Here is a 25485-nt window from a genome sequence, read left to right on the forward strand (position 1 = left end):
GAATATATTCTAGGCCTTTTTTTTTTTTTTACTTTAGTAACATTTTTAAAAATGATTGTAATTATAGTGTTAGTAACAATATAAACCTACTCATATAATATACTTTTCTTTCGTTATCTTTAATTCTAAGTGTTTCACTGAGAGAAATTAGACTGTTCTACTGCATACTTACTGTAGGTCCTAAATGCCAGTTACCAAATATGGTTCTTTGTCCTATCATGAACAGAGCAGATTAAACAACATAAATAAGACAAAATGTCTGTTCTCAATGGGACTTTTTGGACTAAGGGCGGCTGCCCGCTTGTCCTGCCTGCTACCAGGAACCCAGCTGGTCCGGTCGGACCAGCATGGGCCTCATTCCTCCTTGAATGAAACTTGTTTGAACCGAGCCCCAAATGATGATATATAAAGGCGAGCGGCACTTCAGTTGACAGTGTGAGCGCAGACGACAGCAAGGAAAGAAACAGGAGCTCTTCCTCTGCAAGGTAACAACTCTTCACACGGCTGCTCCTTTCGTGATGTCTTTTTAGCGACATCCCAGAATGCAACTGTAGCTTCTTTGCTTTTGTTTTAATAGAGGCTGCATCCATTAAAAGGAGTAAGCAAATGGAACATGAATGTGGTCTCCCTGATTGAGTGGTTCTCGACAGTTCAACAGTTCTTTGACAAAATTGTGAAATGTTTAGGACCACTTGACCAGTCAGACATTTGCTGCTACATGCATCAACCTTTCAATGGACATGCAAGGCAAGAAGGCTCACATCTGATGATTTTGAATCCATTTTTTTAAAAATCTGTATCGAGTTTACCTTCCACTGTTAGTGCCTCCTTATGTTGCAAAGATAACTGCCTAAAAACTGCAGAGGGCTTTAAAAAAAAAAAAGAACACCCCACCAGGTTTCATTTCACTCCGCTGGCATGCACACAGTTTTTAACAGCTCCGATGCGTGCTCGTATTTTCTCTGTTTATTGTTGCTGTGATTAAAAGTCCTGATTAAAACAAGACAATAAAAATCATTTGTCTCTGTTGAGTCGCTGTGGGCTGGATGGCCAGTCTGCTGCCAAGTGACTATCACTGCAGTAGAAACACAATACAGTATAGCTGCACGGTGTATATTTCCACTGCAATCCACTGAGAATGGTGTGTGGAAGAAGTCACACTCATGCTACTTATTGCGTGTCTGCAATATAACCACAGAGGACAACATACTGACAATTGACAGCTATTTTTAGGTTTTTGCATCGTGTTTGTTATTTCTATTTCTGAATTCCAGTTGATTTTAAAAGGTGCCGTCCACTAGGGTCGCGGAGGCATGCTGGAGCCTATCCCAGCTGACTACAGTCGAGAGGTGGGGTACACTCTGGACTGGTCGCCAGCCAATCGCAGGGCACATATAGACAAACAACCATTCACACTCACATTCATACCTATGGACAATTTAGAGTCATCAATTAACCTAACATGCATGTTTTTGGAATGTGGGAGGAAGCCGGAGTACCCGGAGAAAACCCACACACGCCCGGGGAGAACATGCAAACTCCACACAGAGATGCCCAGCAGAGTTCCTGACTGTGTGGCCAAAATGCTAACCACTCGGCCACCGTGCGGCACTGTAAAAATGCCAAAATGGATAAATCAAGTTCTGAGTGTGTAGACATCTTATATATTGTATTATATTATATTTCAACAAAAACAAAGCACTGTGTTCACATAGATAAACACCTTTTGTTTGTTAATTGTTTGTTTTTTTTATATTTGCAGCTTCTTTCATTGGGGCTTCTGTCCTTAACCCTCCAACAAACAAAAAACAACAAAACCAAACAAAACAAAACAAAGTAGAGCAATTACTTTTATGGAGTTTTTTTTCTTTCACAAAGAAGGGCCAAACAGGTCAAAGTTGTGAAATAGCACCCCCTTCTGGCCACTTGCTAAGTCACGTTAGGTTTCTAACCATTTCAAAAACATATCAAAAGCCATATAAAAAAATGTGAACATAAATAAATTTCAGAACAATGAAGACTGAATTAAATCCCAATAGATTTTACATTAACTGACATCTTGATATCTGCTTTTATTAAGCTCAACCTAATTTAAACGATTCCCAGAGTATTGATTTATATTGTAGAAAATTGAGCTCTAGCTGGAGGTACCAGCGCAGTCTCTATATTAAAATACTATTAAACAGCACACGGCTCTTTACATCCAGGTCTATGTGGTGGGAAACCCAAATCAGACACTCTTACAACAAAATCCAAATGCCCTTTCCCAAAGAATCCTGCATAAATCATTCATGAAAGCACCATGCACCCACCATCCACACCCATCACCCCCTTCTCTTTTCCCTTTGATCCCCGCCATGCAGCAGAACTATCAATATTTGCTAAACGTTTCTCACAAAGCCTTGTCCGTGCATGCGCGAGGAGAAGGCACACAGGTCTCACAAGCGTGGCTAAGACATAGGGGAAGGCTTAATGAGATGCCCTTAGCCATTTCCCTGTACGTGCACAAGGGCAGCAGATGTAGCAGCACAAGTCCCAGGGGGTTCCCTCCGTGGAATTTCATCAGCGGGCCAAGGGAGACCCAACCCAGGCCCCCTCCACTGAGTGACGGACATGGTAAATCATCTTTACTATGGATTGTAATTATCGGCCTAGTGACAAGCCCTGCCTCCACTCCCTCACAAATAAGTGTGTACTCCTGGGTGTCACACAGAGGCACGGTGTTTCTGCCTATTGTAATTTATTCCACCCTCAAATATCAATTATTCAACCCTCTGTGATCGTCAAAATTGTTGCGCATGAACGTAAATCTTCATGTAATCATGTTTAACCTACAATGGCAACAAAGGTCCAAACTCTCCGACTGGTCTAAAACGGTCTCTGACTCATTGCTGATATGCACATTAAAATAACAACATAACACTGATTTGAATGCATTATCCATCCATTTTCTATGCCGCTTCTCCTCTTTAGGGTCGCGGGGGCATGCTGGAGCCTATCCCAGCTGACTTCGGGCGACACCCTGGACTGGTCGCCAGCCAAACGCAGGGCACATATAGACAAACAACCATTCACACTCACATTCATACCTATGGACAATTTAGAGTCACCAATTAACCTAACATGCATGTTTTTGGAATGTGGGAGGAAACCGGAGTACCCGGAGAAAACCCACGCACGTATGGGGAGAACATGCAAACTCCACACAGAAATGCCCAAGGGAGAATCGAACCCAGGTCTTCCCAATCTCCAGACTGTTACTGTGTTGGCCAACATGCTAACCACTAGACCACCGTGCATTATACATTTTTACAAATATATCCCTCGTGTCAGCACTTTGAGACCAGATACAGATCAACAAGTCTGAGGCAAGTTTGTGACATCTACAGTATCCCTGGCCTTGTATGTGTGGGTGGAGTTTAAGTTATAATCTGAGCCCTTTTGGAGGGCCCTCCCTGTGCGGGTACTGCAGTTTCCTCCCATATCCCGAAAACATGCATGTTAGTTTCATTGAAGAGTGTAAATTGTCTATATGTGTACATGTGTGTGCGAATGTTTTTGGGGTTGACTGGCGACCAGTCCAGGGTTGCCGAAGTCAGCTAGGATAGGCTCTAGCTCATCCTTGACCCTGAACAGGATAAGCATTAAGAAATAAAACAATGCATGGATGAAAAACAGTGATTTTGTGTTCACAATGTTAACAATGTCACAATTTACTGTCTTTATGGGAGATGAGGCATGCATCATAGGGGCTTGCACCAAACCCCTGGCAAATTGAAGACTAAATTAAACTGCACATAGGTGTGAATATGAGTAGGTGTGATTATGATTGTGAATGGTTGCCTAATCAGACTTCTAGTCTGCTTGGTGTCTTGATGTCGGATGATCGACAGCTCCCGAGTGGTCGAAAGGATGACTGGATGAATTTGTAGTGTGTCAGAGTTGTGTCCTCTGAATCTATCTGAAGAAGCATTAGGACTCGATTTTCGGAACTTCCACAAGGCAAATCGTACCGCGCCTGTCCCACGTTAACACCTAAAGCACGGTACATTTGGCGAAGCTGCGTGACGTTGGCCGCCCACCCCGCACACAACTCTTGTAAAATAGTCGCAGTCGTTTGTGCTAGGTTTGCGCTGTTTTATGCCGTTAAAGTGATTGTTTGTGCCGTTTTCATTTCTGAGTTATTACAGATTATTTGACAGGTTAATCAAAGTTCACCCAGCCCCCCCCCCAAACGCTTCTGTGAGTGCACTGAGTGGCGTCCAGGTGCCACACGCCACACTTTCGCGCCTTTGCTAAAATTGGAAGAGGTGCTTAAGCGCAATTGTGCCCACGTCCAGCACGAATGTGAGTATGCCCTTAGAGACTAGCATCGTTTTTAGCGCTAGCATTCCATGTCCACAGATGGCTGAAATTCCTTCTTGCTACTGACACCTACAGGACTTTAGAGGAACAACAACACCTCAAACATGCAGCGTGAACGTGAGGCGTCAGGTGGTGGCCCTCAGTCGCTCTGTTTAGAGTGAGCACTTCAGTGGTTAGTTTTGGCGTTCGACGGCAATCGCAAATATCTGCGAATAACTTGTACAACACTTGTATAAACAGTGTAGTGTATGCGCAGCTTTAGAGTGCTTCCATACTCGCAATTATTGGTTTTAATTTAATCTTCTTGTCCCCGCTTGCTGCGGTTCCTTTGTTCAGTCAGGTGAGAACACAGCAACGGAAAGAAGAGGCGGGTCGAAGCAATCCGTTGTCTTGATCTACTCTGGCAAGTGAACGATCAACCATGCAGTGCATAAACAGATCATCTTCAGTTTAGCAGTTTTGTGCACACATCCAGTATAGTTTCTTCCTGGGATCACATCCAGGGATGCATTCTGATGTGCACACATTAGCCTAATTATAACGGACAAGGTCTAGTGGCTCCACTGGATCACGGCTATCGCTAGAACCACCATTCAATCTGTGTGATAACAAGGCTTGGCTTGTTAGAAATGCTATAGTGAAGGCTACTCATTGGCTATTGATCAGCAATCATGAGGCCTTATTGGCTTCTCCGCCGTGTTATTAAAGTTGAACAGAGGTCACACTAAAGTTTTATTGTTGAGAGCTCCACTCCGAGGTGCTGCGGAGCTTATTGAAATCAATCAGAATCCAATCAGCTTTAGTTTAGCACTACGGTTTATATGAATCATGGGGGAAAATCAAGAATATCGATAGCAGCTCTCATAAGAATACATCCAGATACAATGCAGCATGCATAATGGGATGCATTTTATACAGTGCATCTTGCAGGACTATTAAAGTGGAAATGGTGCCATTAAATAAGTCCCGATGAGGACATTTGTGTGCACACTGCGAGACTCCTTGTGAATATTATGGGAATATCACAGGGATGTGTCGTTAGCGATTATGGCCTGGAATGTCATGGTTATACATCTTGGCTTTGGGAGCTGACATGCAGCGAGAAAGAGAAGGAGCGAGAAAGAGGGGGAGAGCGAAAGGGAGAGAGAGAGCTAAAAAGGCACGGTGAGGGGGAGGCAGAAGAACAGAGAGGAGTAGAGGGTTTTCCTCACATCATGTCCTAAGAAGAACCCCAGTGGATGGAGATTTTAATGGATTGTATGGCTTCACTGTGAGGACTTCTGACAGAATACTACGTGCCCGCTCTCTGGATGCCAGGATTAAAAACAGCATGTGGACTTTTTTCCCCTTCTTCTTGGACGGATACAAACACCAGCTTCCTCTTTAGATGGCTCTGAAGATGCTGTAGTGGAATATAATACGTGTAGGCGATATTTACAACCCGCATGGCTTTACCGAACTCACCGGAGTCTCCCGGAGGTGGCAAGCCGGACCCTGGCGTCATCGACCTGGGGACCATCTTCCTTGACTCCGATATCATTTTTGGATTTACCAGTCACCTGCTGAAGAGAAAAACAAGGGTGAGAAAATGCCGCTTGTGTGGTTGTAATATATTGTTAATGTTTAAGGGACAGTTTTAAAAAAACAGACAAGTGATATAAGAAGCCGTATCATCGCAGAATCACTTCTTTTAACAGCAAACCTCACTTTGGGGGTGTAGATCGTCATCATTATGGCTCATATACCGTTATATTTCGGCATTTATATTTTCTAACAAGCATTTGCTTGATGTTTTTGGACACTTTAGCAAAAAAAAAAAAAAAAAAAACTTCCAGTGGACTCATTAGAAACAGGTGCGAGCTACTTCACCACACGTGTTTGGAAGTGGGACTAGCGTAATTGATTGCACAAATGGAAATATATATTTTTTGTTCGTGTTTCCCTTTTAACTATAAAATGCTTTAAATTACGAATATTTATATACAAAAAACAGTATTTATTTTAAAACAAAATTTCCATATAGGGTGGTGGTGGTGGGGGTCATCAGAGTGCACCAAGCATTACGCGAGGCCACCGTCGCTGACGTCACCGCATGAAATATTGAAAGTTTACCAATTAAATATTTACCCGTGGTCCCCTCCAACAACCGCTGTGCTCCCGGGGTAAAATGGTGTCCTGTCATATTCTGCCAGACGATGGCGCCAGAGTAGCGTGAATGTGCAACGTGCCTGGATTTTAGGCATCATTTGCTCAAAGTGCCGGAGTGAAGCAAACTGCAAATTTTGGCGTACAAATTGGCTCATTGGTGTGTAAAAATAACATTTACAAGTGTATTAGGTATTTTAATAACGTGAGGAGTATTAAAACTGCGCGTAACGATACAGTATGCTGAATGCACTGTTATGAGCATTCATTTTGTAATAATTTGACAGTATGGGTGTTTGATAATAAGCCTAATACCAATGCCAAAATCCGTCAATATTTAAAGAAACAATAATAGCTTAACAGAAATATAAGTTACTTTGTGCCAATAAGTGACCTTAGCTTGCGCAGGATACTTTAGCCCTCCCATCCGATCTCAATAATACCGCCTCCTGGCTCCGAAAGTCCTCCGCTGGCTTGCAAACTCACATGGGACACTCTGACAACATCGTCTGGGCTCAAGTCAGCAGATGACAAGTCGCCCTTCATTCATCTCAGCAGCCTATGGCTCGATCACAGTCGTTCATTTTGCGTGTTTTAAGTCGTGAAGGTGTGTACTTGTAGTGAATAATGAATGCATCTGGGGGCGACAGGCCAGCTTCTGGTGGAGGTGGTCTTGAAAGCAGTGTAAGTTTTAAACGCATGGTTTAGTTTTGTAGGCGCTCTTTTTAAAACACCTTGTCAAGATGCACACCTAGGCACACCTGCATACATTACATACCCTGACAGGTGAAACTAACCCAAACTCGCCTCTTGTTTTCCGCTGAAGGTGGAGGGATGTTCGACTGGAGGGTCTCCCGCCACCCCCAGGAAGAGACTCCTCTCTGCGGAGGACGCTCGTTGCAGCAGCCGGCCGCCCCCTGAGGGCGCCGGATCAGTTTCTGTGGCAGAGACCGAGGCGAAGGGAGGCTTTTGTCACAATTGTCAGAAGAAAGTGTCTGAGCTGAAGAAGCTGGCGTTGGCAGACCAAAACTCATTAAAGGTAGGTATACAGTATATATATATTTTTTTTACACTCAATCAAGGTACAATGTATAGACTAAGTATTTGACTCAAGGGTAACAGTTTATACATGCTCCCAACTCGTCAAGTGTACAAAAAAAGTACCAGTGACAAGCCATAGTACCCCCAAAAAAGGGGCTTCCAACCTTTTAATGGTGCAAGATAACATTTCAGGGGGTGCAAAAGCTTGGAAGTGGCTATTTTCAAATGTAGTATATTGTTGCTGTGTAATGACATCGCACAAATCACTGTTTTAGCACCAGGAATGTGTATCATTTCACAACTAGGACTTTTTCCACATCTTTGCGAGGACACAAATGTAATGGTGACTTTCTATGATGGTTGCATACTCTTTATAATGATGGCATGATGAATCACTTTGTTATTCATGTTTAGCTACTGACTTTTAACAGTGCATGCAGGAGGGCATGGAGAAAAAATCATTAATTTTATTTTTTTTCCCCATGGGACAGGATCAATATATTATATTTTTAAACAAATGTAGTAAAAAATATTGCATTTTAGTCCTCAAATTCTGTTCTAGGGGTTCCCTCAACATACCTTAATGTACTATTTCAAGTGGTGTCACCTGTTGCACATTTACACAAAGAACATGTGACAATCAGATGGTTGTCATGACAGAAAACTGCTTTGCCCGCAAGCCCATAATATTTCATCTCCCCAGACCTGTTATTAACCCTCATATTTACACATGTTTACATTAAATACACCTGACAATTGGTAAGTGCGCATGCACAGAAAGCTCTCACCATGTGGTAGAAATCTTGTTTATTGTTGTGCTTGCTTCAAAAACTGGCCTTGAATGCCAAATTGTGGAAGGGTTTGTAGGCTTTGAAAGTGGGCCATTGTTTGGCCAAACAATGCTTATCTTTTTATTTTGCTGTTGGGTGTAAAGGAAGGGGGAAAGAGAGGGGATTGAACTAAGCCAGCCCCTCACTTTGTAGACTGAGGAGGAAGTGGAGTCCCAGTCGACCTTCAGTGTGCATTGAAAGTGTTCCTGTATGGCTGCTCGCACAGTTCCCACCACTGTTAAATATAGGCCCCGAGACCACTGTTGTTGTGGTGGGCTACGATTGCCCCCTGGCCCGGTCCTGTCTTTTGTTGTCCCATTTTAGCGAGGGACTCTCAAATGTCAGATTGGATTACAGCTCTTCAAGGTTCTCCTCGCAAATCCCACTGCAGTTGATGGTCAGACGGGTGCAGGTATACAAGGGACAAGGGGCATCCGGGCTCTGAGTTCCAGACATCCATATGTGTGGTCTCGGCTTGGAGTATATCAGATCCATATTCAGGTATCAGGTAAAAAGAACACATTAAGCCTCCCCTTGAGTGCTGTTATCTCCCATGGGAACTGACCGCCTCTTTTAGTGCGGGACCCTTCAACAGCTCTTTGTGGCCTTCACCAGGTGCTCTGTCTGCTAGAAGATCACTATTTTGCACTTGTTGATAGCTAAATTAGGGCTTAATTCAGGGGTGGCAAACGGTGAAGGCAGGGTGCTTTACTTTTAGGAGAGTAGGGTCATGTCAGGGTCCTGCCTCCCTCAATGCATAATGAAGTCATTGTCTTTATGAGTCTGAGTTGCTCACCTGTTGGCCCTCACACTGAGGACCCGGTTGTGAATGATTGCTTCCAAATTGCTTACTAAATTCATTGGGGGGGGTGAACTGAAGAAGAACTGAAGAAGCCGTTTGCATTAAAAGTGAAACATCCTCAAAACAAGAAGAAATCCAGTTGCCTTGATTCCAGTTTTGCTGGATACCCTGACCTGGGGGCCTGGTTATCTACATGCACGGTGGCTGAGTGGCTGGCATGTTGGCCACACAGTCAGGAGATCGGGGAGACCTGGGTTCTTGTAAGATATGTGGAGGTGTTTCATCTCTGCATTGTGTGACTTAAGAGGAATATTTGGAGTGAATGTGAAATCGTATTACCTCAGGTGTACTCAAATTTAGTGGTGTATGAGCTGTGTATATAAATACTGTCGTGACAATCAGTTTTTCCCACAAGACTGCAATCTATCTGTGGTGTTGCGTTGTGGGTGTGTGCATAAGATGTGATTGTATAATTTACATAATTGGCCATGATGCAAAACTCCGGCCAGAACGGAGATTTAAAAAGTTCTGACTCAGTGTTTAGCTTTTTGGTTTGTCGTAAAATACGTGCGACATTATGTCATGTTTTTAGGCCATATTTAACGACAAAACAAAGTTATTGACTTATGGGTGTTGGTTTCTACTGCTGCATGAAAGGCATCTACTGTGCGGAGTTGTAAAGACAAGCTACACAGGCAGTCTCATGATAATGTGGTTGTGAGCCAGGCCGAACGGGTAAGCATTTAATACAATGTTAATTTCAGGTTTCTAGGAATTGTTCTTTTTAAAAATTGTTTTTAGGACCAAACAAAACTCCAGATAATTAAAAACATGCAGAAACATTTGAGACAACCCTCCCCAGACCTGATCAAACAGAAATTCATCCAATTTATTTGCATAATTAAAACCTAGGGGCATTATTTCAATAGAGGGGAGCGGATTCAGTAATTGTAGACTGAGCTTATTGTGGCAGGACACAGCGGCCGGGAATTACGAAAAGAAAGAGGACCATATACTGTAAAAAAATGCAACTTCAAAGCAGCAAATTAGCGCCTTGCAGTAATCACAGACTCTACAGACACGACCATGTGGTTGGCTTAAATCCTCATCCTAAATCTCCTTTTTTTGGTTCTTCTGTTTTTGTGTGTGGCTGTGACATCAGCCAGCGCATGCAATAAACTGTTGAGTGTCAGTGACCACAATAGGTGATTAGGTTTGTGTGCAGCCAAGTTGCTTGGAGCTATTGTGACCAGTCTGCGCTAATCCACCGCCTGTGGCCAAGCGAGAACAGATCCAGAACAGCTCGAACTCCTCCATCACAGCTCTGACAGAGGCTGTCACTTGATATCCTATTTTAAAAGACAGTTAGCCATAAAGTAAGAGAACATTTGGAGAGGCTAAAATATGAAATGGGTTCAATGAAACATGGAAGAAAGAAGCCTGTGTTCTCTAAGTTATGCTTGCCAACCTCAACAATTCCAGAGGTCGCCTCTGTGTCACTGTAACAGTCCTATCACCCCTGGTATAACGTATGTATAATCTACGCTATTTGCTGACATTCTATGATGGTATCTGCTATTCGCTGCTATTTCTTCACTGAGACCCCATGAAGATACCAGGAGCTCCTCATTTTAGCTCAGCATTGGTAATCTACCATTTAGATAGTGCTGTTTATGGTTTCGATTAGCTCCCTGACATCATGTGATTCATCCAGTGATTGCTATGTCAGTAGACGGTGCTAATGTAAGGGTTTAAGCCACACGAGAGTTTGGTGGTGCAGACACTAACGGTCAATGATGGAGTCAGCAGTGTTTAACACCCTCTCATAAACTGAGCTTCATGAATATAAATGTACTGTTGGACCTGCCAACTCCACCAGCACACTGATTCATTAACACAGAACATTCTGCTCCGGCTCTTGCAGGTCTTACAAATGTGGATTAGGTGTCGCTGACTCACATGTACCCCGATTTAATTAGAATATTAGTTGGGTAAAAGCAAAAACAACTAATTACAAATGCCAAGCGCTGCTGATGTATGCACGACGTGTCCACATTTATTATGGACGCATTTTGAGTGTGACTGCTAGAGTTAATAAGCCTCAGGACCTTTTGTCTGCTTTTCATGCTGAATTCGTAAAATATCAGAAAGGCAATTGACTCACAAGAGACTCATTTGTGTTCACGTGTGATCGGTTTGTGTTTTTGTTCCTGCTTGACCCTCTATCCAATTACAGTTAGTCAATCCTTTTATGTCTAACAAAGCTAAAGTTGACATATTTCCTGAAGGACTAAATGAATCAACCTCACGTCATGCGATGCGATGTTCTCAAGTTAAACAGTCCATAGCGTCGCACACCCTTCTTTTAGTGTGCAATATTTCACTTTGTGCAGAGAGTTCAACTCTGAATTCAAGCAATTTCCTTATCAGCACTTTTGTTCCCACACACAGATTTGAATAGTTGTCACGCAACAGTGTTTGGTTGCCAAGGCTGAAACTCAAGCAAGGCCTTTACAGTGCATCCTCGTTTGCAATTGAGCATTCAAGGCCCCTTTCAAATTTGTGGATTTTTGGTGAAAAAAAACATTTTTTAAAATGTTTTTTCTCTGAAAATAGTGACACAAAGGTTTGTTTGGCTATGGAAGCACTAGCGAGGTAAATTGTGAGTGAAATTGCAACAGGCAAGCAGCGTGGCTTATGTAGACGCAGCTTGGAGAAGTGCCTTCTCTAGCCTCTTGAGCTAGCCTGACGACCAGGCTAAAGGCAACACCGTGGATCAGATTCCAACTGTTCATCGATTATTGCACATTATCATTCATTAGTGGTGAGTGTTAGGGCTTAAACCTGGATTGTGTCGCGAGTAAACAGCGGCAATTGAAGAGAGAAAGAGGTGTTCTGGAGCTGGATCTAATCATTACAACATACACTTTTCTTGTGGTTGCGGAACGTCACCCCACAAAAAGCGGACTCTACTGTCCATTGTTGATTTGTGTGTGTTGCGTGTTTACAAGGCAGTGTTGCAGAAAGATGACTGCAGATTTACCTCTCAGGTGAGTTTGAGGCCTTTGTGTCAGTTCTTAGGGGCTAGAACAGGGATATGCCGTCAGGTTGGCAAACAACACAAATGAGTGACTGGCAGCCTTTTGGAGAGGAGGGGATAGAAAAAGAAAGTTTTGAAAACGCCTCCGGTGGTGAAACTTGAGCAGAGTTGAAACAGAATATCGCCATACAGTCCAGTTCAACTCTATGCACCTTCACCTCCATGGCTCTGTCTGTAGTGTGTGTGTGTGTGTGTGTGTGCCTGTGTGCTCAGCAGTGTGTATACTCCAGGAGGAGATGAAACATCTTCTCGCATCATATGTGGTCAGCGTGCGACTTGTGCTTTATGGCATGTGTCTGTGTGTGAGCACAGAGTGATAATATGGTGTCAAGTGGTGTGCAGACCTCAGACATCATTCATGGCTCTCCACCATACTCTGCTGTGTTGTATTTGTGAACCCCGGCAGCTGCTCACTGCCACTCCACCGAGCCACTCAAGCTCCTTTTGTTTAGTCTTTGTGCAGCTGCCAGCCACATTTTCATCTGGTACATTTTTTTGGTGCTTGAATGCATCATCAATTACTTCTCGTTTGGTGATGGCTATTGGACTTGGACGATGATTAGTTTTGTTCAAAATAAAACGTCGAAATGTATCATACGCTAGTCTGTTTTTTTGCGCAGAAAAATCAGACTTTCTCAAAGGTCTTGTTGGTATTGCAAGGAAACCGAAGGTAACGCAGCATTAAAAATGTCAAATAGTGGGCTCCGCTAACTGCACTATATGGCGGTAGAAAAGCATGAAATTAAAGGCTCGGTGGAGTGAGTGCTCTTCTTATTGAGTAAAGCAGGTGGCTGCATTTCTCTGGGAAGTAAAATAACTTACATTTTTTTCATTTCTCAGCCTTGAACCCCACACGGGAGCTACACAGTGCAAATGCAATTGAAATCAGGGTCCAATAGGAGTCCATTTCTATTCCTCAAGGTACTATCTACACTAATGTACCCCGCAGGGGACTCCAAAGTAACTGTACTGTACAGGTCAAGTGTCGAGAGTAGAAAAGTAGTACCTTTTTTAGAAGGTGCAGCTCCAATCACAACTCACTGGAGAAAAAACCCATCGGAAAGCCGCGCATAAAGACCATCTTCCTGTTGCTTCCTTTTCATTTGGGTAGACAAAGAGTCCATTGCGTGTACTTATTACCACTACATTTTCTGTTTAGTTGTGTGTGGGAGATGGGTTCTGGATGCAAGGGCTGATGGTGAGCAAAAGAATATGTTGGAGGAGGCTAAAAAAATTACCATTTCATGTGTGAAGGCTGTTCTCTTCTGACCATCTGGCCCTTCCCAGCGCTGGCTGCATGCCTCCTGTGTCTTTTGGGGCTTCAGATGTTCCCTCAGATATCAGTTCAGGTGAGCTGAGTTATTTTGGCCGATTTGTTCTGCGGCCTTCCGTCGTTGAAAAGGCTGCACCACCTCTTATTCACAGAAAACAAACATGTAAAGCCGGTCTATTATGCTTAATAACAGCTATTCAGCGTAGCATTCAATCAAAGTGTGTGACTTGGGAACGAACAGCTGTATCATTACCTGTATAATGAGCTGGGAAGGCGCCAAGCAACCAGGCGGCCATGCAACTTCACACTTGGTTGACAGTCTAAGCTTCTCAGACAAAGCGTTCAAATCTCAGCCTGGAGAAAAAGAAGTGAATTTGCTTATTAAAGCTTAAAGGGATAGTTTGGATTTATTTTCCATGAAGTTGTGCGTGTAGTGCATCAACCGTGCCTTTCCCCCCACTTCGTCCTGTGAGATAAGTTCAGGTCGTTTTTGTTGTGTTTAAGAAAGTAGTTCTGCCTAGTTGGTGGGGTCACTTCAAACAATTTTCGTTCAAAGAGGAATACATTTGCATCACATAACCCTTTTCCACGAAAAAGTCAGACCTCATAATCGCTCGGTGTCCATTGTCCATCGTTGTGTATGTCTTCCGCAGTGTCTACATGTGCGGATGACGGCCGCTGCGATGCGAGAGAGTTAAAGTGAGCGCTACGCTAGAGTGGTATTGCCAAAAAAGAAAATATCTAAAAAATGTTGCAGACTTGTAATTATCTGGGCTGTGACAACAAGAATGTGTCTGATATATTCCAATGTTTCCCTGTCACTCACATGGCTATTAGACAACGTTGGCTTCTTGCCATATCGGCTATAATGTTGGAACCAAAGTGGCCAGGATGAAACAGCTTTGTCTGTGCAGTGCGCACTTCAGCGATGAGGAATACATTCCTAAGCACCCAAGACAGAGGAATAAACATGTTTTGAATCGTTCTGCTGTTGCAGAACCCCAGGTAAGAACTATATACAAGCTAATTGGATGCCGCCCATTAGCACCAACGGTATTATACTCGGAACAGGCTATCAAACCGGCAGTTGCAGCTTTATTTGTAGCCATGATCAAAAGAAAAGCAGAGACTTGTGGCGTAACTGTGTCAGTTAGCAAAAGACTACAGAGTCAACCACTGATGTCATAGACAGGCGATGGAGTTGGGGGACAATGACCTCCGGTTCCGGTTTCCATTGTGTTTACATGCTGATAGGCTGCTAACAATGTCGTTTCGTCATAAAAGCAGAGTTGGACTCATGCAGTGTATCAATAACACGACAAAATGCGTGACATATTGTACGCTAGCCAGAGCATGTATCAGACCGAGACAAAATGTTGGTGTGAACTTTCAACGTCGACCGAAAAAGATGCTAATCAAGCCTAACGAGGGTCCACTGTTTTTGTTTTCTGCAGCAAAATGTAAGGATTTCTTCCTTGGTGTAGGCCATACCACTTGACTCCCGCCACCCGCAAGAAGAAGAAAGCGCGACACCACCATGCAGACATGTCCGCGGTGTACTGTGGTGAAGTTAGTTTCAGTCGACATTCGGCTCCGTAGCTGCAGCGGTAGTTCCCTCTCACAGGGAAGTGCCGCTCTGGTTGCTTATAATAGGGACCACACAAACACTACTAAACATGTCGAAAAGGCGGCGAAAAACCTTGGAAACTCCACTGTTATGGAGCGTGAATGGAAGCTAGCGGGGTTCGCTTAGTTTAGCTAATGTAGCTGTGTGTGTGTCTCATTTTCAGATGAGTATATTTTCACCATGTAGTGTTTTACTTCCTTTATGTTAGGACCATTTTACAATACCCACTGACGACGTGCAGGTTCTGAGTGGAAAAAAAGACGAGAGGCACGTTTATTCTTGCACCCAGCGCGTATGAACCATCAATTGCCATTCTCAACACAAACAATACATTCCAGCCTTCAAAATAAGAGTGCTCTTTGTTACATTTGTCTAATTGTGTAAACAAAATAAGGGTGTCGTCTGTGTAGGTTCTCAGTCGTACAGGAGTTGTCCATCGAGGAAAAGGCTTCTTGAGACGTCATCTGTACTTCTGTGAAGAAGGTGTCGGACGTTTCGCTCCTCATCCGAAGAGCTTCGTCAGCGAACTAATAAGTGCTGGTAGCCTAGGCCTTAAATACAGTAAGAGTGGGCGGAATTGGTGTGCCAACACCCTCCTCCTATTGGTTCGTTACACTAAGCCTGGGCGGAGTAGTCCATCCCTGAATGTCGCTCCCTGAATTGGGTATGAACGAAGCCAGTATCAGAGTCGTTCATACCCAATTCAGGGAGCGACACTTCCCTTTTATCGGAGGTGTTAATAACAGGATAGGATTATACCACTACTCCGCCCAGGCTTAGTGTAACGAACCAATAGGAGGAGGGTGTTGGCACACCAATTCCGCCCACTCTTACTGTATTTAAGGCCTAAGCTACCAGCACTTATTAGTTCGCTGACGAAGCTCTTCGGATGAGGAGCGAAACGTCCGACACCTTCTTCACAGAAGTACAGATGACGTCTCAAGAAGCCTTTTCCTCGAAAAATAAGGGTGTCATTAAAATATCTTACATTAATTACGCGATTGGAATTACATCTGTGACTCCATCTTCCTTAATCACAAGCACGGCATTACAGTTTGTTGAAGATTTTGTAGCAATATGTGCTGAGGCTGACTTCCCATTAGAAACGTTAGCTAGCTACAATGATGTACTGCATCAATAAATGGAAGGATTTTTGCATTTTATCCACTAACCCAAATAGCACACACTTTGGGGGGTAAAACAAATGGAAAAGGTAAAAAACTGAATACAAAAAAATGAAAACAGAAAAAAACAAATTTGGGAAAAACAATAAAACGGATTTCATAGGGCTCTAAGAGAGTTTGTTTAAAAAAATGTCATTTATAAATATGTCAAATGATTAGTCCTACCCTAAAAGTATTTTGCACGCCCATTTTTTTCCCCGTTTTATCGTTTATTGGATGGACTTCTATTGGATCAGGACCTGACTCACAGAGGTTTGTTCCAAAAGCCAAACAATATTGTTGGTCATGCTGTGTAATAGAAAAAGTGAATTCAGCAATACTCTGGTTGCATTATTTTTAATGCTTTGAAGAGCTATTTTCATACCCATATTAAATTCCACAAATTAATGTTTGTAACAAAACCTTATTATTATAAAAAAAACAACAACAAAAAAACGATCGGATCGGCAAGACTATAAAAAAAAAAAACGGATCGGAAGCCAAAAAATGTGGATCGGGACATCCCTAATATAAAATACTGTATCTTTTGCTCGGACATTGAGAGGATGACGAGGACGTGGTCGATCAACAATCATTTTATCCAAACGAACAACCACGCCAAAAGAGCCAGTTATACGTCCGCAGCTGTCTCCCCCTCTCTTTTCCTTGCTCATCCAATCAGCAGTCTGGAAACCTTCATGGCCTCAGAGACTATTGGGAAGTAGAAACTGGGCTACTAAATTTAGTTCCGCCTGTGACCTAAAGTCGGCTTTGAGTTGTTTGAGTTTGACACCCCTGAGATAATGCATCAAGTGGACGTTTGAGAACCGATTAAATCAGAGGACTACATGTGTTTTCCTAGCTTGACATGAAAAAGAACTGTGTAATGTGGACATTGTGACAACATGTGTTTTTTAGCTATTTCTCATTGCGAACGTGCTTCGGGAAGGATTGCCCTGCATAATAGCGCTTGTGTTTGCTGGTGTTGGGTGCGGGATCATGTGTAACAAAGAGCCAGACTGGAACCAAACAATAGTGCCCCGGTCCGGCCTGACAGGGTGATGTGTTACAGCACCCGCATGTGAACAGGGCAACAAAAGCAGAAATGTCAACGAGCACAGGACAAAAATACAACAAGGAGTGCAACAAGAAGTGAATTCATCAGGTTGACTTGTTAATGTAGGGCCAGGCCCGGTGCGTATGCGCGTGTGTGTGTATTTGCTTTTTTGTCACTGGGTTTCTTGTGCTCAGCTCCATAAGTCAAGGAGACAAGGAGACATGCACAATGCAAGAAGACAGTCTTGAGTCTCATTCAGAGTATTGGAGAAACAGAGTTGTGGTGATAAATTTTCAAGGCGCTAGGTTAGGTACACATACAATGAAGGTGCACAGTGCTGGAGGTAATCTCTTGTTGGCTCCATAAAACGTACTTCCATTGACAGCAGATCTTGTGGTAGCAGACAAATCTCTCGGCTTATAGCAAAGCGTTGAAAGAGGATGCCAGTGTTGTGTTGTGGTGTGTGTAAGGATAAGAAAGCCACCCCCCCACACATTTTTGATTGTATTGTAAAGTTAACGGTTGTTGCATTGTTAAAATATGTACCGGTACTGTTCTCCAAACCCCTCCACACAAAAAAGTAATGGGATGTAATAGCACTATTTCGCCACAAGGGGGAATGTCTCGCCAAATGTGCGTCGCTTCAATGGGGAAGAAGAACAACATCTTGTGCTGGAGTGTCACTTTGGACAAGAACAAGTGTGTGATGAAATGCTACAAGGCTAATGTGCTATTTCTGTTGTTGCAGGTGAGATTTAATTGTGTGTGAGATATTTGAGTAGCATCAGGGATTTAAGTGTGTGAATGTTGGCCGGTTATCCACACGTTTGGATATGCAATGAGCAATAATTACACCTTGTGATTCTAGCTAAACTAAGCTAAGCTAAGCTAACGGATATGAACGAGGGTGATGTAATGCTGACTCGATGTGGCTACTCGGTGTCACGACTGATAATTAAGTACACTTGTTATTATGAAACAGTCGTTTTGTTGCAATGTGGGGATACAGTGCTATTTTATATGGTGTATGTTGGAGTAACACTGGAATAATGGAGAAGAACAACAACATCCTGTGCTGGAGTGTCACTTTGGACAAGAACAAGTGTGTGACGAAATGCCACAAGGCTAATGTGCTATTTCTGTTGTTACAGATTCACTTATTAAAGAGAAAACAACCAGTACACATCTCCTTTCATTAGTCATGTGTGCAACATGTGCCCTGCCAAGATGGATGTGCGGACAGCAAACTGGGCTGCCTGGGCGTGGCACCTTCCTTCATGGCAAATAATGGATCAGGGGAGCACAGCGCCTCATGTAGCCGTGAAATTGCCGCGTTTGCTTTTGTCTTTGGCATATGTAAATGGAGTTCCACCATTTTGGATGGTTAACATACAGTGTTTGCATCAAAATAGAAGCTGTTTAAAAAAAAAAAAAAGAGGACGGAACTGGTAGTAAAATCTGCCAAAGCCCAACACTTATTTCTACTCAGACAAGTAGAAATGGGAAAAGCAATCCATGAATTGATGAAAAAGTCTATTGTGATTGAATTGATTGACCATGTGTTATTGCACGTGTGTGCGCACTACGTGTCTGCAACCTGCAAAGGCATTGTGAAGTTCTGTCGGCATAAGCCATGGGAAGTCGAGCTACAATCATGCAGACCTCCCCTGGACAGCATGATTCAACTCAATACAACACTGGCATGGAAACACAAAGTACTAATAATAGATTAATGCCAAATGTAGTCATTTTATTTACTTTAGCCCCTAATTAATAGATATATCTTCTGCATAATACTTAATTTTGCCGTCAACAAAAACTGATTTCTGTAAATGTTTACTTTGGGATCAACTAAACATACAGTGTACATACAGTAAATGTCCATTAGGTGATGGTATAATAAACAAACTATCCATTCATCCATCCATGTACGGTATTGCTCGTCCTCATTTGGGGCGTGGGTGAGCTGGAGCCTATCCCAGCTGACTGTGGGTGAGTGACGGGTTACACCTTGCGCTGGTCGCCAGTCAATCACAGGACACATAGACAAACATTCACACTCATTTTCACACCTGTGGACAATTTCACCAATTTCCAACATGCATGTTGTTGGACTGCCGCAGGAAACTGGAGTATTTGGAGTGAACCCACGTAAAGTACGGAGAGAACATGCAAACTCCACACAGAGATGTGGCAGACACGCAAGGCCGTGCTGCTGAACAACACAGCAAACATTGAAATTGTGTTGTTCGTGGGGATGTTCCATTGTTTTGTTCTTCTTTACAATTCCTGGGGGAAATTGGCTCCATTCATCCATCTATCATTCTATCCATTCCCTTGGGACCCCTCAGTATTCCCGGGCAGCATGAGTTGGCAACTTTCAGGTTGGTATTGGGGGCTGCCTCCATGTGGATGACGGAACTCCCCAGCATGATGATCTCATTCTTTCTGTCATTACTTAAAGTGTGATGTTAATTGACTGGTAAATTGGCCGCTGATGAAGGCATCACACCCCGTGGTGTGTCAGTGCGTGGTTGTGTTTGTGTTGTGATAGCTACACTGCTTGGTTTGGGTTAACTGGCCTCACTGTGTTTCCCAGCTACACTCGTGAGGCTATTCTTCTTCTTCAGGGGCTCATTCAGCTACCTATATAGCGCTCCATAAATCCTGCCGCTGTGTGAAAATGCCAGTCAAAGTTCACACCGCTCATGTTCATTTCATGCTTGAGCGTCCAGCTTCGTGAGTGAGGATGAGTGTGCGTATTGATGGCGTGCGAATGAGCGTGTAAGTACCACAGGAAAGAGAAGGAGACGAAGCACATTCTCTCTCCGTCCCTTCAGACCTCATCCATCTTTCTCAACTTAACTGCCTACCAATTTATGATTGCATGATTGCAGTCAATGTTATATCCTCATCCTGGCACCCCGATGGTGGTCTGCTAAATGGAAAAGGTGATGGAGAAGGTGAATTGTGTGTGCTCTTTACGCTTAGCTTTAGGGGGAGGATGGCTCGAGTGCACTGTTAAGAGTGACTCTATAACTGTAAACAAACCAACCTATGCAGAAGAAAACCTCCTTGGTGGACGTCGATATCCAGAAACCCCTTCTTTGCAAAGCTGGTACGTATTCTGCATACAGAGGGCACGCAGTCTGCACTCTTCTGTGCTGCTTTGTTTTACCACTTGAATGATTTGATTTTGCAATTTCTTTGCAATTTGCCTGCTGACATTTGAGAGGAAATAGCAATGCGTTCCACAAAATGACAGCAAAGTTGCTTTTATTCTGGTGGAAAAACAGCGAATTTCTCCATCGGCTGAGTGCTGAAAAGGTCACCCTCATCTGTATGGATTTTTATTACTGAGTTCCAGCCAAGAAAGTCAATCAGGTTATAAAAGCTGTGTTTTTGTCCTGAACCTCATGGTCCTACTGCCATTGGACTCTTGAAGCACATTTGGACAAAACAGCAGTGGTTGAAATAGCTTGTGGTTTGCAGCGCTACCGACTAACTTTTTTTTATTCGGAGCACAGTGGCCCCTAACTTAAAATTTTAGGAGTGCAAACCGAAAATTAAGGGGCGTACACCGAAATTGACTTGCAAAGTAAACATTCACATTTCCTCTCCTTTTCACTGTATTACTGATAAATGCTAGTAACTCCAGTACCACACGCTTTTCACACCCATCATACCCGCCTTCTTCTTCTTTGGTGTTTGTCCCCTTTCTTCCTCTTTAAAAGTGAAACTAGCTAATTCGCTTGTGACTGTCAATTACTGGGCTGAGGTGTGGAGCAGAAGTTTGTCAGCAACAAAAAATATTCAGTAATAATAAAACAAATTAACTGGAAGGGTTGCCATCTTCTGCAAAAATAAATGAGGGACACCTTACCAACCGTCCGCCTGTTTTTTGTTTTTTTGCCTTTAATTGTGCAATGACATCATCTAGCGACTTCTGGCGACTTCTAGGACAGCCAACAGCTACTTTTCTTACTTAGGAGTTGGAAACAGTGGAAGAAAGTGAGAGCCAGGGAAAAACGAGTAAAGAAAGATGGTAGAAAAGTCGATGAATCACACACACAGGCATCGATAGGCTTAGACTGTGACGAGCTGTCGTCAGTTGACTCCACATTTTACAGACTATTTTTCAGCTAATAAGGGACAAAGTGCGTCCCTTGTCAACGGGCGTACTTTTATCTGGTCGCACGTGCACAAGTAGAGAAATGTACTCGCGATGTCTCAAATTGTAGTCGTAAAGAAGCCCAGGAGCCCTGGTTTGTGTTGCTTGTGTTTTTGTTGCTGTAGATCAATTGCAATAGCCTGAACTCGCCAATAGAAATGCACCGACTAATCTGTTCCAAAAGACGAATACTGAAACGCAGGAATCCTGAATTAATATTTCCCATCAGAAATCATGTAAATCCAATTAATATAATGTACCAGAAACTCAGAAATATTAACGCAAAACACATTTTTGCAAAGAAGAATTGTTAACATGCAGAAAACAAAGAGAAATACGTATAAATGACAAAAGAAATGAACATTTAATATAACTTGTCTCCCTTAAACCGATCCCTCTGCCACCTGTGCTAAAGGCCCCTACCTTTTACATTACAATCCTTCTGTTACAGATGCGACCTTTGTACTATGCTACGACTTCCCTCTTGAATTCAACAGTGTTTCTCACCTTCTCTGTCGATGTTCTGACATTTGAAACTTTCTTTGGTATCATTGTGGCTTATTTTGCAGCCGTAATAAAAAACAAACAGAGCACTGAAATTCGCAGTGCACTTGAACATCTCATCAGTGCTTGGAAGGAAGAAATTATTATTCATCATTCATCATTCATCATTCTGTGTGCGCTCTATGAACAAATAAACCACACACACATAATCAAGGTGATTAAAGCATTCCTTTAGAGGGATATGTCTAAAGTGTCCCAACTTTAAAAGAACCATCATCTATTCTTCACATGCTTTGTTTGGGCATTGTTTGGCTGTACAGTGACAGTGTGCAAAAACCGAGACATTTTTGTGGCAATAATTTTCATCTAAAATAGAATCCTCCGAAACTCGAGATTCCATTGTACCATGGAAGCTGCTTGAGAGGATCTGGTCTCACTAATTAGAGATTCACATTCACATTAAATCCAATGATTTCTTTGGGAATTGATGCCACCCTAGGATGGCTGTCCCTCCCAGCGGATGCTTGTACAGTAAACCTTCCGTGAACTGACTCCCATTAATAGATCTGTCCTTTATGCTTCCCGTCTTGTTTTTGATGCTCGATTTTTATGATGTCACTCTCCACTGCTGCTGAAGAGCTCTGTGCTGCTTTATCTCCTTCGTGTGTGTCAGGCACTTAAACCTAAACCTCTCTGTTTATGAGCCCCAATCTGCCTCTCCATCTTCTGCTTTTGCAGCTCACTATAACTATGGCATTGCCTATAATAGCGCTTGTTGCGGGAACGTGCAAGCTACCAATTCTGCCTTTGCAAAAATGACAATGCTCACAGAGGTGTTGGTTGAATATCATGGCAATTTCAGAAGAAGTGTAACGTCCAAACTGGCTGTTTTTTACATTTCATTAACAGTGGTTAACTTCTTTTTACGCTTGTATGTTGCAATAATGACTATAAGCTTTGTGTTAAAGGTTTTTCTATTGTTTTTAGGTTTTTCATCTGAACAGTATTTAATTTATTTTTACACTTGCATGGTAATTAACGTCAGAAAATGACATGGCACCTTTCTCTATTGTCTTGAAAATGGCTTCAAAATTAAAATTGGCTCTGGCATTGTTTTTACATTTTAATATTAGTAGTGGTTAACTTATTTGTGCACAGATGAATGTGAAATGTTGGTGCTAATAGCTAATAACAACACGATGCTTTGTCTTTGTCAATTTCCATCCATCCTTTTTCTATGTCGCTTATCCTCATTAGGGTCAGGGGGTATGCTGGAGCCTATCCCAGCTGACTTCGGGCGAGAGGCGGGGTACACCCTGGACTGGTTGCCAGCCAATCGCAGGGCACATACAGACAACCAACCATTCACACTCACATTCATACCTATGGACAATTTAGAGTCACCAATTAAGCTAACATGCATGTTTTTGGAATGTGGGAGGAAACCGGAGTACCCCTTTGTCAATTTACATGTTTCATGTTGCATTCTCTGAATTGCATTGAATTCAATTCCACTTCCTGTAATTCAAAATCAATTCAACATCCTGTGGGGTGGCTTCAATTCAAATTCAAATTCATCTATTGAATTGAATTGAATTCTGAATTTTGCGCAGGCCGGGTGTTTACAGCCTTAGTATGCACTGTTTTTGTTTTTTTTGTATAAAATAAAAATGCCATTCATTCTGGCGTGCATTTAAGGTGACTACACTTCTGCTGACGTTGCTGGTAAACATCTAAATGAGCTGAGTTATTTACTGCTCCAAATTAATGCGTCCAACACAACCATGGCAGGAATGCCTTTGAACATGTTTTTGCAACGCAGGAATACTTTCTTTTAATCAAACATCCCATGAAAAGCAGGCAAGCTCAGCAAGCACACCTGTGCATGTGTCCTTGGTGAACTCCTGCTTGGATCACTAGTTTCGGAGTCATGGTGGACGCTGGCCCAGCTTCCCTCCCTACATGACCTCCAATAGGAGCAACATCAGAGGCCAACACTGCAGAAGGGCATTCTCGCTGCAAGTTCAGACATCCAGCGGGGTGTAAAAGTATATTATGTGGACGAACTTGAAAGCGTGGTTTTATTTGCACGCAGCGTTTTACGAGTGTGACTTTGAAGTAATGCATCAGTTTCCAAGGCAAGTCCCTCAACCAACCACCTAGCGTCATGAGCGGGAAGAAATTGTATGATTGCTCATAGAGTCATTTTTGTTTAAAATGTTCCTCCCTCTTTGTGAGCATTCCACAGTGTTCACTGCTTTCACACGGTCATTGCCACGTTGGTCTAGCGACCTCGCCCCCCTCCTACTCCTTCTGGCCATCCGCTGACCCCTCAGCCTCCTCTCATCCCACGCTGAGCGTTTATGTCTTCATCTCTTTGTTGGCGAGGTGAATCCAGGGCACACTTGAACTCCCCCAGAAATGGTCACCGGGGACTGCGATTGAACTGGATTTGACCTTCTGGACCGAAGTGTTTCCTCGCACACAATCAAGGCTTTCACCTCGCCAAAGTCAGTTGAGACAGTGATTTCTTGCTCGATCCTGCTAGTCGTTAAGTGATGGAAGGTGCAGTAAAAGCCCTACAGTAGTATTTGAAAGTCACGGTGGTGGTGGATGGAGGCCTGGAGGTTCCCGCAGTTCCTGCACAATGCTTAATTAGCTCATAAACAAAGGCTAGTGGGGGATCAGTAGGGGCAATCAAAGTGGTTTGTTCCTTTTGAGCTGCTCTCACCATCAACAAAGCGTCTCTAATAACCCCGTTCCTCCACCCTTGTTGTGTCTCACCACAGTGCGCTTCCTGCCAACATAAAAGGCCCAAATTCCAAAAAGGGCCTCGGACAGGAGGTCGTAGCCATCCACACCTCCCTTTGGCCTTCAAAGCCAGGGCCCCTTCCTCTCACTATTGGATAGTGACATTGCTCCTCAGCTCACCTCTGCACTGATGCATGTTTGGTTCCCCGTGGTGACTGCACCAGCTTTCATGTGTCCGTGACTTTGGTGGTCTGCTTTTATTGCCTTCCTTTGTGCGTCACTGTGTTGGCACAAGACTGAGCTCTACTTGTTTTTGAGCTGTGCGTCTCAACGGCTTGGTGTCCATGTTTGTTATTACCTGTGCCAAGGTGGTTATGTTTTCATCCCCTTTGTAGATTCTCAGTCATCCAGGTCATGGTAATCCACAAAAGTTGACCTCATTTTTATTGAAGATGTTTTATTTAAAAGTTTCTGCTTGGATTGTTAATTCCAAGAATCCATTTGGATGTAAGGTGGAACATCTTGCTATGTCCACTTGCTTGTTGTTGCTGTCCAATGGAAAATACGTACAGTCGTCCCTCGCTACATTGAGGTTTGAATATCGCTCCCTCGCTCTCTCGCGGGCTTTCCAAAATGAATTCATGAATCAATTATCT

General features: G+C 43.1%; 1 protein-coding gene across 4 annotated transcripts in view; it reads left to right on the forward strand.

The window, feature by feature from the left end:
* Positions 1–5563: 5563 nt before the first annotated feature.
* Positions 5564–25485, forward strand: part of kif26ab (kinesin family member 26Ab) — a 76401-nt gene continuing 56479 nt past the window's right edge. The window contains exons 1-2 of one of the 4 annotated variants that reach the window (XM_054796577.1): positions 5564–5945; positions 7337–7549. In XM_054796577.1, the coding sequence (XP_054652552.1) occupies positions 5811–5945; positions 7337–7549 (348 nt within the window). In that variant the 5' untranslated portion in view covers positions 5564–5810. Of the gene's footprint in view, positions 5946–7012; positions 7195–7336; positions 7550–25485 lie in introns of those variants that run through there. The other 3 variants (XM_054796579.1, XM_054796580.1, XM_054796578.1) reach the window with 3 other exon arrangements.

This window comes from Dunckerocampus dactyliophorus, chromosome 13 (genome assembly GCF_027744805.1).
Source record: "Dunckerocampus dactyliophorus isolate RoL2022-P2 chromosome 13, RoL_Ddac_1.1, whole genome shotgun sequence".
NCBI lineage: Eukaryota > Metazoa > Chordata > Actinopteri > Syngnathiformes > Syngnathidae > Dunckerocampus > Dunckerocampus dactyliophorus.